Source organism: Panicum virgatum, chromosome 5N, assembly GCF_016808335.1.
Source record: "Panicum virgatum strain AP13 chromosome 5N, P.virgatum_v5, whole genome shotgun sequence".
In the NCBI taxonomy this organism is placed as follows: domain Eukaryota; kingdom Viridiplantae; phylum Streptophyta; class Magnoliopsida; order Poales; family Poaceae; genus Panicum; species Panicum virgatum.
Window position 1 is genome coordinate 10,331,926 of NC_053149.1, and position 15,635 is coordinate 10,347,560.

General features: G+C 46.6%; 2 protein-coding genes across 2 annotated transcripts; one reads left to right on the plus strand and one right to left on the minus strand.

The window, feature by feature from the left end:
• The first annotated feature begins 6,211 nt into the window (after positions 1–6,211).
• Positions 6,212–10,882, plus strand: LOC120672436 (alpha-1,3-arabinosyltransferase XAT3-like). The gene is made up of 3 exons (XM_039952832.1): positions 6,212–9,054; positions 9,144–9,218; positions 9,339–10,882. The coding sequence occupies exons 1-3, from the start codon at positions 8,925–8,927 to the stop codon at positions 10,511–10,513; spliced, it is 1,380 nt and encodes a 459-aa protein (XP_039808766.1). The 5' UTR covers positions 6,212–8,924; the 3' UTR covers positions 10,514–10,882.
• Positions 10,883–11,605: 723 nt separating this feature from the next.
• Positions 11,606–13,799, minus strand: LOC120672437 (polyubiquitin). The gene is made up of 2 exons (XM_039952833.1): positions 13,605–13,799; positions 11,606–12,773 (listed from the first exon to the last, which is right to left on the minus strand). The coding sequence occupies exon 2, from the start codon at positions 12,771–12,773 to the stop codon at positions 11,856–11,858; it is 918 nt and encodes a 305-aa protein (XP_039808767.1). The 5' UTR covers positions 13,605–13,799; the 3' UTR covers positions 11,606–11,855.
• Positions 13,800–15,635: the final 1,836 nt, after the last annotated feature.

Consider the following 15,635-nt stretch of genomic DNA (forward strand, 5'->3'; position numbering starts at 1 on the left):
GATGGCTGGCGCGTGGCATGAGGATAGCCGGCGGCGGTGGTGACGGGCGGCGCGCCGTGATTCGTGCTCTGCCCACAGGAGCAGAGTAAAACCGGAGGATCCAGTTTTTGAACCCGGAGCTTCCGGAATTTCAATTTTTTTCAAAACTTGGGATGTTACAATGGTGCGCGAACACGGCAAGCGTCTCGCGATCACGACATCGTGGTGATTAGATTTCCGCAGTTGACGGGAAAAAGGAAAGGTGAATGAGATGAGCAAAACACGGGGGTGGGCGTGTGCTTGCGTTTTCAAACTGGGACGGCTGACGGGAGGGAAATCGAGATCAGAGTAACAACGTGTGCTTGCGTTTTCAAACTGGACAGCGGCGATCGAACGGACGATGAGTTCCAGAGGCTGAACGACGATGAGTGGAAGGTCGTACCGCGGAGGCACACGACGGATGCCGTTGTCCCGCTTAGGGGTTTTTCATAGTAGACAAAAGAAGTAGTGATAGAGATAGAGAAGAGATAATAGTAGAGACTAGTATGGTGTACCATTTTTTTATTCCAAAAATGGAGGACGGCTTATGGGGTATTCATTGATATCGATCTTGGAGATGCATGGCAGCCTGAGCCCCCTAGGAGATGATACCGAAATTAGTGGGGGAGGCGGTGATGGCAGGCGGCCTCATCGCTGCCGCCACCACGGAATACCTGTGCCTCTTCCGGATTGCCAGCCTCGCCCTTTAACTGGCTTACCGAGCGCCCTGACATTCGTCATGTGATGTAACGTATAGTAACAGTGCATACTATTATAGCAATATACTACATAAATTATGTATTATAAGGCCTAACCTACTCTAAGAATCGTGTGGCCTTTAAGGATCAATAAGTCTGTTTGTACGACCTACTTCACAATACTAACATCTACTTGTGTACTATTTTGGCACACAAGTGTGGTCACCTGATCTAAACCTTAAAAGTTACAACCCAATACTGCTAGGAGACAAGAGCAGGATCTCCAAATGTTGTTTAAACCAATTTTCCTTTTATTTTCTTATTCTATTGGACTTGTTTGTTTTCCTACAATTTTATATATAATTAGTAGGGAAGTATCATTCTTTCTTCCCAAAATAGAGGAGGATTTAGGGGGTATCCATTGATATTGATCTTGGGGATGTAGGGTGCTTGAGCCTCCTACCCCACCTAGAACTGCACTGCAAATGCGATAGGAATGACAGAAAACGAGGTAAAGTCCACAACCTAAATAATGTTTCTATCAATCTTGTATATCCTAATGACCATAGCTGTTTGACCAATAATGTTTAATAAAAAATTACCCACCTAGGCATTGTGAAAATAATGTAAAGTAAACCCCTAAACCTATATGTAAATTACCCACCTATTATTTTATAAGAAAATAATCTAAATTAACTCTGAAATTTGCACGCAAACTATCTACATCATGTCATTTTTAAAAATGACCTAAAATAACTCCAAAATCTTCATCTAAATTATCAACATCTACCATTATAAAATATATCCTAAAGTACACTAACATTTATTCTAAATTACATATTTCTACGGTAAGCAAGGAGATCAAGGTAAAAAATCTTGAATGTTAACTAGGATATTTAGCAAAGAGAAAGTTGGCAATCTTGTCTTTAGAATTTCTAACACATATAATTTCTATTATGAACAGAAAAATTATGTTAGAATATTTCACAAATGAGATCAAGGTAAGCAATCCTTGAATTCTTGATTAACTAGGACTTTATTTTGAGTGAATTCGTAATAGTTATAAAAGAAAGTCAGAGATGCAAGGATGGGGCAGGAAGGCTTATTTAAGTATACCTGTCACAATAAGGCGCCCTAGCCGTTTAGACATATGATAAGAATTGCTAAGGCCGTGCTTGCCGCACGGCGACAGCCTTCTCCGATTAGCACCCTATATCTAACGTTGTTCCGACCTACGCGGGCGTTGTGGGACTAAAATATGTACTGCGAACGCCCGGCCGGTCGGCGACGACGAGCGACGACCGACGAGGCGCACGAGCGAGCTAACGCTGCTTGCGGTGCGTGTGCGGGCGATGCGCGGTCGGAGTGTGGCAGGAGCACGGACGCGTGACAGCGCGCGCGGAGTCGGGTGCCGGACCACACCGGTCTCTGGAAGCAGGCCTGGGCACTTAAAACCGAAAAACCGAAACCGAATCCGAACCTAACCGAATAGACCGAATTTTCGGTCTATTCGGTTTTCGGTTTCGGTTCCTAAAATCAAACTGTTCGGTTTTCGGTTTCGGTTCCGTTCTCCTGAAACCCGAATAGACTCAAAGAACTGAAATGGAGATTAGGCCAGGAGCAACGCAAAGTACGCAACCGAGCAGGCGAGCACCCCAGCCAGCAGCACTTTTAAATTTGTTTGCCATGAACTTGTTAAGTTATTTTCTAGTCTCTTGTCCTGTGGTGACGTATTGTGGTACTGGTACTATGGTTAAATTATTTCCAAGTCAATTTCTGTCACTATTTATCTCATTGTGTGATCTGTGAGTAGTGGCTCTGTTCGGTTATTTTGGGGAACCGAATAGACCGAACCGAAATTTTCGGGTTATACGGGTTCGGTTCCTGCAATTTTTCCAGAAACTTCGGTTCTCAAAATTCAGAACCCGAAATTCTCGTAACCCGAATAGACCGAACCGAACAACCCGACCGAACGCCCAGGCCTATCTGGAAGAAACCAACCTACGGAGATTGTGCCTGGGCCGGGTTCTGGAACCGATCGAGCTTTAGCAGCCCAGCTCCTTTATATGTAATTGCCTTGTGAGGTTGTGATCTTTGTGATCTTGTTCGTGTTCACACCTCAATGGAGCCATGGAGTGCAGAGTAACAAAGCCACTTTTTTTTGGGAGGAACCAAGCTACTTGGCGCAGCTGTCACACCAGCAAATCAATCAATAGGCCAAAATTGGATCTCTATGCTCCAGGCACCGAGACGAATGTGAACTGCTAGCTTGTACAAGTGAGCAATTGGAGTACCTGATCTTGCCATTGAAATAGTTGCACGTACCAAGTAATGAATCACCTCTCATCATCTTACTATTACTAATTAGAGGCTCCTTTAAAGTCTTCACGTGAAGCCATCTAGGATCTTAAGTGGACATCTTAGGAAATAAGAGACATTAAAGAAGTCTCCACGTGAAGCCACCTAGGATCCTAGATGGACATTTTACAAAATAAGAGAAATCAAAGATTTTTTTTAGAAAAAGAAAAACATCTAGCCGTCAGCTTATATAATGTAATTACAATAGCCTTTGGATCTAGACACATCCAGCCGTACGGCAGCTGAGCTGAACAGATGAAAGCAAGCTCCCCAACTAATAACTGATGCATTTTAATATTGACTGATTTTTTAATATCTCATCATTATTTGAATCATAGAGAATCTCTATCTACAAGGCTAATGTCTATCTCCATGGCTCGATAGTTAATCTTTTTTTGAAAACTGCTATAGTTAATCCAACTAACACACATATAAGAAGAGCTCATCAATCTAACAAATCTAATTATAATAGCCATCAGATCTGTTATCTTTTCTTATAAATTACCCACCTCTGCCATTATAAAGATAGACTAAAGTAACCCTCTAAACATGTATCTAAATTACCCACCTCTCCTATTATAAAAAATCTAAACTAACCCCCTAATCTTTGTGTAAATTACCCACCTATGCCATTATAAAAATAATACAAATATCTTTAAATTTGCATATAAATTATCATATTATATTATTATTACAAGTTAAATTAATTCTAAATATGAATCTAAATTATATAATTATAATAAATATTAAAATGCACCAATATAAAATTCTAAATTATTGTTTCTATCATCATAATATATTATTTATATAAAAAATATACCAACGATATATGTCACCATGTATTCATGTAACATGAAGCCACCTAGGATCCTAGATGGATATCCTACAAAATAAGAGAAATCAAAGAAATTTTCTAAAAAAAAAAGAAAAACATCTAGCCGTCAGTTTATATAATGTAATTACAATAGCCTTTAGATCTAGACACATCCACCCGTACGGCACCTGAGTGAACGGATGAAAGCAAAGCTCCCCAACTAATAACTGATGCATTTTTAATATCGACTGAGTTTTTAATATCTCATCATTATTTGAATCATAGATAATCTCTATCTCCAAGACTAATGTCTATCTCCATGGCTCGATAGTTAATCCAACTAACAAACATATAAGGAGAGATCCAAAACCAGGTCATGTAATCACGTACAACCTAGCAAAGCACTGGCCGTCCGCCGGCATGAACATAGGCTAGCGCTGTTGATCAACTCCCCACCGGCAGGAACATACGCCGGCCGTTCTAACATCGCTTCGATCAACGCAGAGGTAAGCACCGAACGGAAGAGTTTTCTAATTATTTTAGTGTCAACTGATGTTGCTTGCAGTTTTAGATCTGTTTCATCATGTCCAAGATCAGAAGTAAGCAACATTTATGCAGCTAGAGTATCTACTTTATATATAGAAAATAGTTCAATTTTTACATTCCTTTTGAATCTATCTCGCAAGATCGTCGCTTGTAGTTTTAGATCCGTTTCATCATGTCAAGATCAGAAGTAAGCAACATTTATGCAGCTAGGGTATCTACTCTATGTATAGAAAATAGTTAAATTTTATATTCCTTTTGATTCTATCTCACAAGATCGTTGTTCTTTTCTAATGGTTGTAGTCCCATATTTGTATATACGATAACTTTTATATAGAAAAATAGCTGAATTTGATCCATCACCATCTTGCTGATGCAGTTGAACAAGTTGCGATGGTGAGCAAAACCTTAAGTGAAATTTGAACAGGAAAAAAATTATGGAAAATCAAGGCAAGGGTAACCAGAGTATGGAAATGCAATATTACTCGGGAGTGGTGAACAATTAAGTCTTGACATGATCCTTATTGATCAGAAGGTATAATAGTATTTCACTATTATTGCAATTTTTTTAGATTAATTTTAGTTTATACAAATTATTAATGATGATGATAAATCAGGGGACCATGATGCACGGAGTTATCAATAAGACCTATATGGAAAAGTTCAAATCACTATTGAGGAAGGTAATGTGAACATCATTGCAAATGTTAGAGTCACACCTGCAACATAGAAATATCTGCCAGTGGAAAATGATAAGATACTCAACTTTATGCCGACAACTACTCTAAAAAAATCAAAAGATACAGAAGACATCCCCAAAGTACAGTTTCAAGTTCATCAACACTGATATGCTTTCTGAAAGAATAAATATGGACATCTATCTCTCAGGTAGCATCACTGACTTTATATTTTTTTACATTATTTCTCTCATTCTATGGCCATCTAATAATTCTTCATATTCATAAATCATGACAAAGTTCCTTGGTAATGGACAGGAGAAGCCATGAAGCAACCTTCTTATAGTTAAAGGCATTTCAATTTAGCAATTTTCAATCACTGTATCCACTGCGATTGTTAAATTATATTGACATCTATATGAAAAATTAAAAACATTAATATATTATTTTTTGTTGGTACATTAATATGTTATTTACTATGCAAAATTGTGTAAAGCCTCTTATGATGCCATAAAAGAAAGAAAATAACACGTACAGCAACCACAGCAAATTAAATCGATTGTTCATCCAGATGAAATTAAAAAAAAATGTAATCTCAAAGTCACCATCAAATGCTAACCCGTGCGGTAGCACGGATTGATGGCCTAGTAAAGCTAATTAACATATATGCAAGTGCCAATTGCGCTTGGCGCTTGCCCCTACTGCTGGCGCAGGTGGTTGAGCGCCTCCTGCAGCGTGGGCGCGAAGCTCGTGATGTTGATGCAGACGTTCTGCTTCGCGAGGTAGAGCTGAAAGAGCTCGAAGACCTGGTCCCAGCTGTTGCGGTGGACGGAGTCCGGGTCCCTCACCGCCGGGTGCTCCGGCCCCAGAGCGAGCTCTCCTCCGCGCTCACGCTGTAGTCCAGGTACCGGAGCCCCATGTCCGCCGCGGGCTCCGCGAACTCCGCCCGCGCGATGTGCTCCCTCCATCTTCCCGTCCGGCACCACCTGGATCAGCACGCCGCCGGGCGGCACTATCAGGTGTGAGTGTGACCTTGTTTCATTTTTTTACCATCCGTGTTTCACTTTTAACCGTAAGATGTTGATCGGACGGTACCTGTAGGTGGACGGCAAATGAAATACCGTCCACCCCTGGTCACGGCGTCCACCGGCAATGGCCGCCCGCCGGGGAGCTCGGAGGGGCCGACGGACGCGAGGAAGAGCAGCGCCTTCCTTGGACGGCGAGAGCGCGTTCCTCCACTGCCGGAGTTGGCACTGAGCACCGCGCCGCGCCGGCAGTGCTGCTCGGCCATGCGCGAGGCGCGGCACTGGCGACGCGGCCACCACAAGTGCCACACGCCATTGGATGGAGAAGGGAAGGGCGCTGCCGCTGCCGCTCGCAGTTACACGGCACGGTCGCCCCCTCGCATGCTGGCACATCTGCGTCGTGGTGGACGGAGAAGCCGAGAGCGGTGGCACCTGCCACCTGGTGTGTCCACGACTCAACGTACGCGGCGGCATCGCGACCACCGTGTCGGCGTTGAACGCGGCGACAACCGCGGCCGAGGGGAGCGGGGGAAGGCCGGCTGTCATGTCCTCATCTGCTTCACGGCGCAGAGGATGGGCGCCGCGCCGATTGCCCGTTGCCACTCCGAGTGCAAACCATACAAATTATCCAGAGGATGGGCGGCGGGCGCGCCTAGGGCAGCGCCGAGCGGCGCTGCCTACCCGGTGAGGAGAGGGATGCTCAGTCAGGCGCTGCTTCTCCTCGCTTCCCTCGTCCCCTCTCAGCTCTTCAGCTAGCGGCCATGGCCGCTGGACGCCGCCAATCTCGGTGCGCCGGGATCAGGGGTGGACGGTATTTCATTTACTGTCCACCCCGGATACCCTGGAGCCGTCCAATCTGCAACTTGCGGTTGAGATTGAAGGCCGGGGAGACCCGATTGGAAGGCTGGTCGTTGTGCGCCATGGACCCATGTTCCGGGACTGTCGCGCGCTGATGTCGCCGAGAGGGATGGCTTCCGCGCCGCCGCCGGCGTCGCCGGCGGAGAAGGCATATGTGGCAGCCTCTGTAGGTCATTGCCGGAGGAGCACGACCTCTCAGGGCTGAGCCATGCTCCAGGATGCTTTGTCTTCGCGGCACGCGGCCTCGCGCCCGGCCAAGCACAACCAGTCACCACGACGCGCCGCGCCGGGGCTGCTCGCAACCCAGGCCGCCTTCTCAACCAGAATGACTACAGCGCGTGCATCTCCAGGTGTTTAACCTCACAAATCGTCATGTATGTCAGTCTGTGTCGGCTCAATCCGTTCACTGAAGCTGACGGTCTGTACTTACGGAGATTGGTCGCCCGGGTTTGGTCACTAGTGAACATGGCGGTCAAAGAACAGCTTCCCAATCAGTCCGACATGCAGTGCAGACCATCGCCATGACCATGTCACCATGGTGTGCTGGACAAAGGTGTAGAACGGGTTCATAGCAGTTTTTGGTCGAAACTGAACCTGCCATGTCAGTTTGGTTCCGACGTGCTTAGTCAAGAACATTGGATATGCGTGCAAATAAAAAGCTCTCTAGTCTTCAAATTATTGGTAGTAGTACAGCCTTGAATACAACTGTAATGCTTTCCATATGCAAATGACCTACGCGGTTTCAACTGTTGTCCCTTCATGTGAAAATGGCATGATATGTGCATATTATTCTGAACAGTCTGAATGTAGGGTGTGCTAACTGAAACTCGGCATGCCGTTGCCCTTTTGCCTACCTTGCAATCCCTGAAGGAATTTTGGGTTTGACTATCTCTTTGTTTACATGTGCACAACTTTTGTATAACTGTAGTTTATTTACAAATTACGAGGAACCTTTCCCCCTATAACCCTATTGGAATACAATTTCCACCTAAGATCAGAAGAAGCTTTCTTAATACAGTAAAAATGAAATTCAAGGTTGCTATTGTTGGGAATGCTAAACTCAAAAGTACAGTTGCACCTAACAGGCTAATAATACAATATTTTGTCCATTCCCATAACACGGGTTCTGAGATTAATTAGTTGGTTCAGTTTCATATATTGCTTCTTATGTTGGCAAGGGGGATTTGACTAGGAGTAGAATTCTCCATGAGTCCTTCACTAACAAAGGTTTGGACTACCTAACTAGAACAGTACTTTTTTTCAGTGTAACACCTAACAACCACTGATGGTGACTTTTTTATCATATTCTTGTTCTTGTGGTCATCACTCTGCGGCAACAAATTCTGCTGGTACCTATTGGGATTTTGGTGTTATTTTGTACTGATTTGTATGTGCGTCATGCTTCCTGTACTTGATTTATTTGCCCATGCAGTAGTCTTATACGTTCTAAAAAAGAACATATTTTCCAAGATTTCAGCAGTCCAATTTGAATTTTGTCTTTGGATACACTTTGATAGGTAAGCAGGCTGCAGATCATATTCCTACTTCGTTTGAGTGAGCGTAGCTTTTGCTTTCTACTGTAACGAACATGGAGACTTTCAACAGCAATGCACAATAACCACATTCCTACCAAACCAAAAAGTGAATGAGACAGATGGTTTGCTTCTTTTGTTCCTTTTTCCCATCGAGTTTGCTCATCTAACCTTGCACGATATCCCCAATCAGGCCCTGTGCTGCCTATTTTGTTGCTGGCTCCTCGAGAATCTGTTCAACAAACACTACTTGTTTTAATCCAGATGCCTGAACTAACATAGGAAGAGTAGAAGGTTCATTAGGTCAGATTGAGAAGAATATAAGTATAGTGGCAACAAAGAGAATCTCCTTACTATTTCGTGCGCCAGTTTGTAGTCTGTAGCTGAAGATTTAGCCCAAGATGGCCTGTGAGAAGAAGAGTGTCAGCAGTTTTGCCGTCAAGGTTGGATTGGTACTTCTTGCGGGATGCATTCTTGCGCCGATTTCACTTGCGACAATGTTCCGGCATTATGCAGTTCCTCTGCAAACATGTAAGTTACTGCACTGACACTGACCAATTAATCCAGTTTCTGCCAGTGCGATGTGATTTACTTTCTTTCTCTTAACGTTGTGCTTGCAGTGAGCTTATTGTTTTCAGTAGGTTCTGCTTCTTCAGTAATGTGGGGAGGGGAAAGCATTGTCTCTCATCGTTCAGGTATGTCACTCACTGACTCGGACCCCAAGCATTCAGAGAAATTCGATGCTTGTTAGGTTCCTCAATAGAAGCTTGAACAATGTCGGTCAGAAGACTCAGCTGTTATCTATCATTGCGCAGGCAGAAACGAAGGGCCCGTGCTGTGCGACTTTTCGAGCTCGAGATCAGACGTGTGCGAGCTGAAAGGCGACGTCCGCGTCCTCCCCAACGCCACCATCGTGCTCCACCATCCCCTGGCGAGGCGTCAATCATGGAGGATGAAGCCGCACGCCAGGAAGAACGACCGCCACGCGCTCGCCCGCGTCACCGAGGTGACGGTCGCGTCGTCGCACGCCACCGACCACGCTGCTCCCCGGTGCACGGCCAACCACACGGCCCCGGCCGTCGTCTTCTCGGTCGGCGGCTACGCGGGGAACATGTTCCACGACCTGACCGACGTCCTCGTCCCGCTGTTCATCACCACGCGCCTGTTCGGCGGCGACGTGCACCTCCTCGTCAGCGACGCCCAGCCGTGGTGGCTCGACAAGTTCCGGCCGCTGCTCCGCGGGCTCTCCCGCCACGGCATCGTCGACATGGACAGAGGAGGCAGGGGCGTGCTCTGCTACCCGCAGGTGGTCGTCGGCCTCGAGTTCCACAAGGAGATGAGCGTCGACGCCGCGAGGACCGCCGGGGAGTACTCCATGGCCGACTTCGCCCTCCTCGCCCGGCGATCCTACGGCCTCACTCGGGACACGGCAATCCGGCTCCACGGCCGCAGCGACGTCGACCGCTCCTCCGGTTCCCGCCCCAGGCTGCTCCTCATCTCCAGGAGGTCGACCAGGGCGTTCACCAACGTTGGCGCCATCGCGCGGGCCGCCACCGCCCTGGGGTACGAGGTGGTGGTGGGCGAGCCGGCGCGGCACGCGGAGCTGCCGTCGTTCGCGCGGGTGGTGAACTCGTGCGACGTGCTGGTGGGCGTCCACGGCGCCGGGCTGGCGAACCTGGTGTTCCTCCCGCCGGGCGCCGTGGTGGTGCAGGTGGTGCCGCTGGGCGGGCTGGACGCCATGGCCGCCGAGGACTTCGGCGCGCCGGTGCGCGACGCGGGGCTCCGGTACGTGCACTACCGCATCGCCGTGGCGGAGAGCACGCTGGCGAGGCGGTACCCGCGCGACCACCGCGTGCTGAGGGACCCCGCGGCGGTGCGGCGGGAGGGGTGGATGGCGCTCCGGGCGGCGTACCTCGTCGGCCAGAACGTGACGCTCGACGTCCGCCGGTTCGGCGGCGCCCTGCGACGCGCCATGGAGCTGCTCCGCTAGACGGACGTCCTCTAGTCCTGGTCTCCTGGGCCAAGGACAAGGACCGCACGCTGCGGAGGAACGGGTCTCAAGAACGACACCATCGAGATCTTCAACGCCTCAACGGCACCGTCACCGGCGGCGCCTGACGCGATGATCAGGTTATTCGATCTGCACTCCTGCGTTGAGATTTCAGGAGTTATTCTCTGTGGTTCTGTTTCGATTTGGCTACTCGATGAATGGCCGGCTGACAGTGATGGAACCATCATATAGTACGTACGTGTATGTAAACTCAGAGAAGAATGTAATGCAGTACAGAAGCATGCTATAGGTTGAAACGAAAACTGAAGTTTCGCAATCCACTTCGCTGACAAGTTCAGACTTTGTCAACATCTTTGGCGCTATCTACAGGACAGGAATGATATCCTTTGAGCCTTTCTCATGGTTCAGACATGTTTGCCAGCTCCATTGGCTTCCCGATCAATCCTAACAAACTAAGCATTGCTTCGATTTCTATCGATTTGAAAACCGTGTAAATTGTTGGTATATTACTGAGTGTCATTATATTATGCACTGCGCCTTCTTGATTTTGATGCAGCCTCTGCTAATTGCAGACCATGTCGCTTCTACAAATTGCAAAGTTGCTACAGGAATTGAGCACGTTTAGCAGTTTGGCAGAATGTTTTACTATGCAGATCCAGAACCTTGCCCTAAAAACTAATCTAATGGTGGTTTCATATCTATGCACTTGTCCAACAAACAAGAATTCTATTATCAAATAACCTGAGTTGCTAACGATCCAAATGAGACAGAATGTTCAATGTGCTTTTTCTTAATAGTCTTAACTTCCTAACCAAATCTTTCCATATGGTCTACTTGTTGGAGTGACAATCACTTAATAAGCAACCACTTAGTCAGGGAAAAAGAGTAGGCATCTGGGATATAATTGAAAATGCTAGACACATCTAAAACCAAAGCACCCAGCATACAACCTACTTAAAAATTGACCCGATGGTTAACTTCTCAGGCTTAAATTAACTATCATACTATCAGCACATAACTAGCAGAATTGCAAACCGTGAACAATAACAAAATATATCCAGAAACCATGAATAAACAGAATGCCACACAAAGTTCAGGGTTCACTTATTATTCATCACAATTCAACCAAGTTGCTGCACAGCAGGAAATGTTCACACACAACCAGACGACATAGGACTTTGCATCAGGACAGGCCAAAGACACCCGCACCACTAGACCAGGACACAGACCACGGTACACGGAGACAACCTCCATAGGAGCGACAAAGGAGGCACCAGATTTGTGAACCCAGGGACAGCAGCATCTCCATGGCCCTCAGAACTTACTGGCCACCACGCAGGCGGAGCACCAGGTGGAGGGTGGACTCCTTCTGGATGTTGTAGTCCGCCAGGGTGCGGCCATCCTCCAGCTGCTTACCAGCAAAAATCAGACGCTGCTGATCCGGGGGGATGCCCTCCTTGTCCTGGATCTTCGCCTTCACATTGTCGATAGTGTCAGACGACTCAACTTCCAGGGTAATGGTCTTGCCGGTGAGGGTCTTCACAAAGATCTGCATACCACCCCTGAGCCTGAGCACAAGGTGAAGGGTGGATTCCTTCTGAATGTTGTAGTCAGCAAGGGTGCGGCCATCCTCCAGCTGCTTGCCAGCAAAGATCAGACGCTGCTGGTCCGGGGGAATGCCCTCCTTGTCCTGGATCTTGGCCTTCACATTGTCAATCGTGTCCGATGACTCGACCTCAAGAGTGATGGTCTTGCCAGTGAGAGTCTTGACGAAGATCTGCATTCCACCCCTGAGCCTAAGCACAAGGTGGAGGGTCGACTCCTTCTGGATATTGTAGTCAGCGAGGGTACGGCCATCCTCGAGCTGCTTGCCAGCAAAGATGAGACGCTGCTGGTCTGGGGGGATGCCCTCCTTGTCCTGGATCTTGGCCTTCACGTTGTCGATGGTGTCAGAAGACTCGACCTCAAGCGTGATGGTCTTGCCAGTGAGGGTCTTGACGAAGATCTGCATGCCTCCCCTAAGCCTGAGCACCAAGTGGAGGGTGGACTCCTTCTGGATGTTGTAGTCCGCAAGAGTGCGGCCATCCTCGAGCTGCTTTCCAGCAAAGATGAGCCGCTGCTGGTCCGGGGGGATGCCTTCCTTGTCCTGGATCTTAGCCTTGACGTTGTCAATGGTGTCCGAGGACTCAACCTCGAGGGTGATGGTCTTGCCGGTGAGGGTCTTAACAAAGATCTGCATCTGCAAACATTAAGAACATAACAGTAAGCCACCATAAACAGTACTGCCAAGAACACAGAATATTGCTAAATGGAAACTGATAAATTCTGAACATGAAAGAACTATTAAACATCTCATTAAGTGAACATAAGCGGCTTGGCACTCCATGTTGAACAAAATAGACAACAGCTTCGAAGTAACGATGATGTTAAGTAGCAACAGAAAACAACAATATGTAACATATTATAATTGCAGTGAAAATTTGCCAGACATGATATGGCCTAGTTGAAATGTCAAACACGGACAATCTAAAGGCATGAAGTGAAAAGATGATCCGCACAATAGCGACTAGTGTCAGCGCTACAGCTTAATATACTCCTACCATTGATCAACGACAGACTAAATTAATTCCTATCCAATCTGTGACTATCGTCGGCCAGGTCATGAGTCAACCAATTCTAGGTGAAATTATGAATTATGAAGAAAATAAAAGGCAATCGAACAGTATCACTTTGAACAGCGCCACCTAGATGATTCGAACCAATAACCTAACCAAAAAGCACATATATATGAATCGAGCGGCAAACCTCAGAACGAGCATGCTAACAGCATGCCCAACCCTAGATCGCAAACCAACTATCATATAGAGCTTGAACTCAGCGCGGGGAACAGATCCACACCAAATTACCACATCACAGCCCGCAGATCTACATCTCTACCCGCGAATCGACTATATGCAGCAGCACGAAAACGAATCGCCTCACAACCTAACCCTAAGCAACAAGGTCTCCGACGAACACGAACCGGGAAATCAAACGAAACATATCTGAGAAGGATCGAGATTCCACATACCTTGAGAGGATGGGGCTAGGCTCCTTGGCTTCGCTTCGATCAGGCGGAGAATTTCACGAAGGGGATGATGAGGGGGATTTGGGAATTGGGTGGATGAGGAAGCGAGGGGGGAGGGTTCCTCCTTTATACATGGGGAGGGGCAGGCGGTCAGGCGGGGAGACGTGGAGGAAGAGTCCCGTGAGGGCATGAGGCTACGGAGTACGGAACCGAACGATGTGGGGCCCAGCGGCGAGAGGCGGTTGCGTCGGGGCACGGTAGTCCGTCCCCACTCCCCAGCGGCCGCCGCGAAGATATCGAGGAGGGTGACGCCGTTTGCTGCTGCGGTAGGTAGCCGTTAAAAGAATCGGCAATAATCTTATTTAGAAAAAAAGAGTCGGCAATAATCTTATTTAGAAAAAAAATCGGCAATAATAACATCGTTAGGCCAATTTCAGTGGAGAGTGTCATGACACAGTTACCAAAACGGTAAATTAGGTTATCGAGCCGAATGAGCGTCATCACTACGACACTCCTCTCATATTTCATAACACTCTCCCTTCTCTTTTATACCATATCAAAATATTTAATGCTCATGACACTTTCACTGAGCTTCGTGAATATTGCATGTCCTAATTTTTTTTTCAAAAACTGATTCTTTTTATTGGTGTGACAGCATGAGGTGGTACTAGTACAGTATTATTTTGATTTTGAATGGAGTCGAAATGTTTTATTGGCGGTGCATTTAGCATCATCTCCTAATTGCTGGTTGGGCATCAGCATCTTGACATGATTTTACAATATACATACGAGTCATACAGAAGTATATTAGAGAAATAAAGCAGTTGTTTTGGGTCTATCAAACAGAAGGATAAGATTCATAACTTCCAGCCTATTATTAACCCATTATTCATCTTTTTCTCCACCTCCTCCGGGCACCGGTTGCCCTGCAGCACCTTCCACCCACCCGTCCAGCCATCCTTCGCCTCGCCTTTCCCAACCTTTTCCTCGCTCCTGTTGCCGGCCATCTTCCACCAAGGATCCAACCTCGGCCGGGCGGCTCTCGTGCTTTCTAACCTTAGCCGCTGGCAGAACCACCACCCACCGCCATCGACCTCTCCTTTAGAACCACCGGCCATTGGAAGCCCAGCAACTCGAAAATCTGAACTCTGCCGACCTCTACCACCACCTTGGCCGCGGCGAACTCGACGGTGGCCGCTCCCCCACCTACCACCCTCTCCCTGATAGTAGCAGCTCCCTGTCCCCTAGCTGACTAGTTGTCACTCCGGTCGACAACGATAGCTAGCGCCAGCGGTGATGGTGATGGCAGCGCATGGGGTGGAAAGGAAGGAGGTGATGGGAATCCGACGAATGAGATTGTTTGTATAAATTTTAATTTAAAGTTAATTTGAAAAAATCTTTTGAAAGATGTATATGTTTGGGTCAATTCCCTATATGCCACTGGAAATTATACTCATTCCTTGTGTGCCATTAGTCTCATATGTCATAGACAGAAAAAATTCCCCTACATGCTATTCAGTGGCATACAAGGTATGAGTTATATTTTTCAATGACAATAAGGAAATTTACTCTATATATGTTTCTGATGGTTTTGTACCAAAATGGACATCACAAAATACATAAAATACCTAGACGCTGCGCGGCCCAAAATCCAGCAGGCTTTTGCCCCAGCGTTCCAGCCCAAGCCAATCTAGGCGCTTTTTTCATTTTTATATTAAAAAAACAAAATTTCAAAAATATATGCTGAATCGGGAAATTTTCAAAAATGGTGCCTGTCGCCCCATAATGGGCGACAGGGTGCCTGTCGCCCATCCAGTTGGCGACAGGACCTAAATATAAAAAAAATTATATTTAGGTCCTAGCGCCCAAGGCGCATTAAACAGTGAACTTGTAAAATCGATATAAAATCATTGAAAAATCAAAAAAATACAAACTTAACTGTTCTGAATTCTATGAAACAAGATCTACAACTTTTGTTACATGAAATTTTTCATTTGATCAATGTATCTTGCTCTATTTTAAATACCAGTTTAA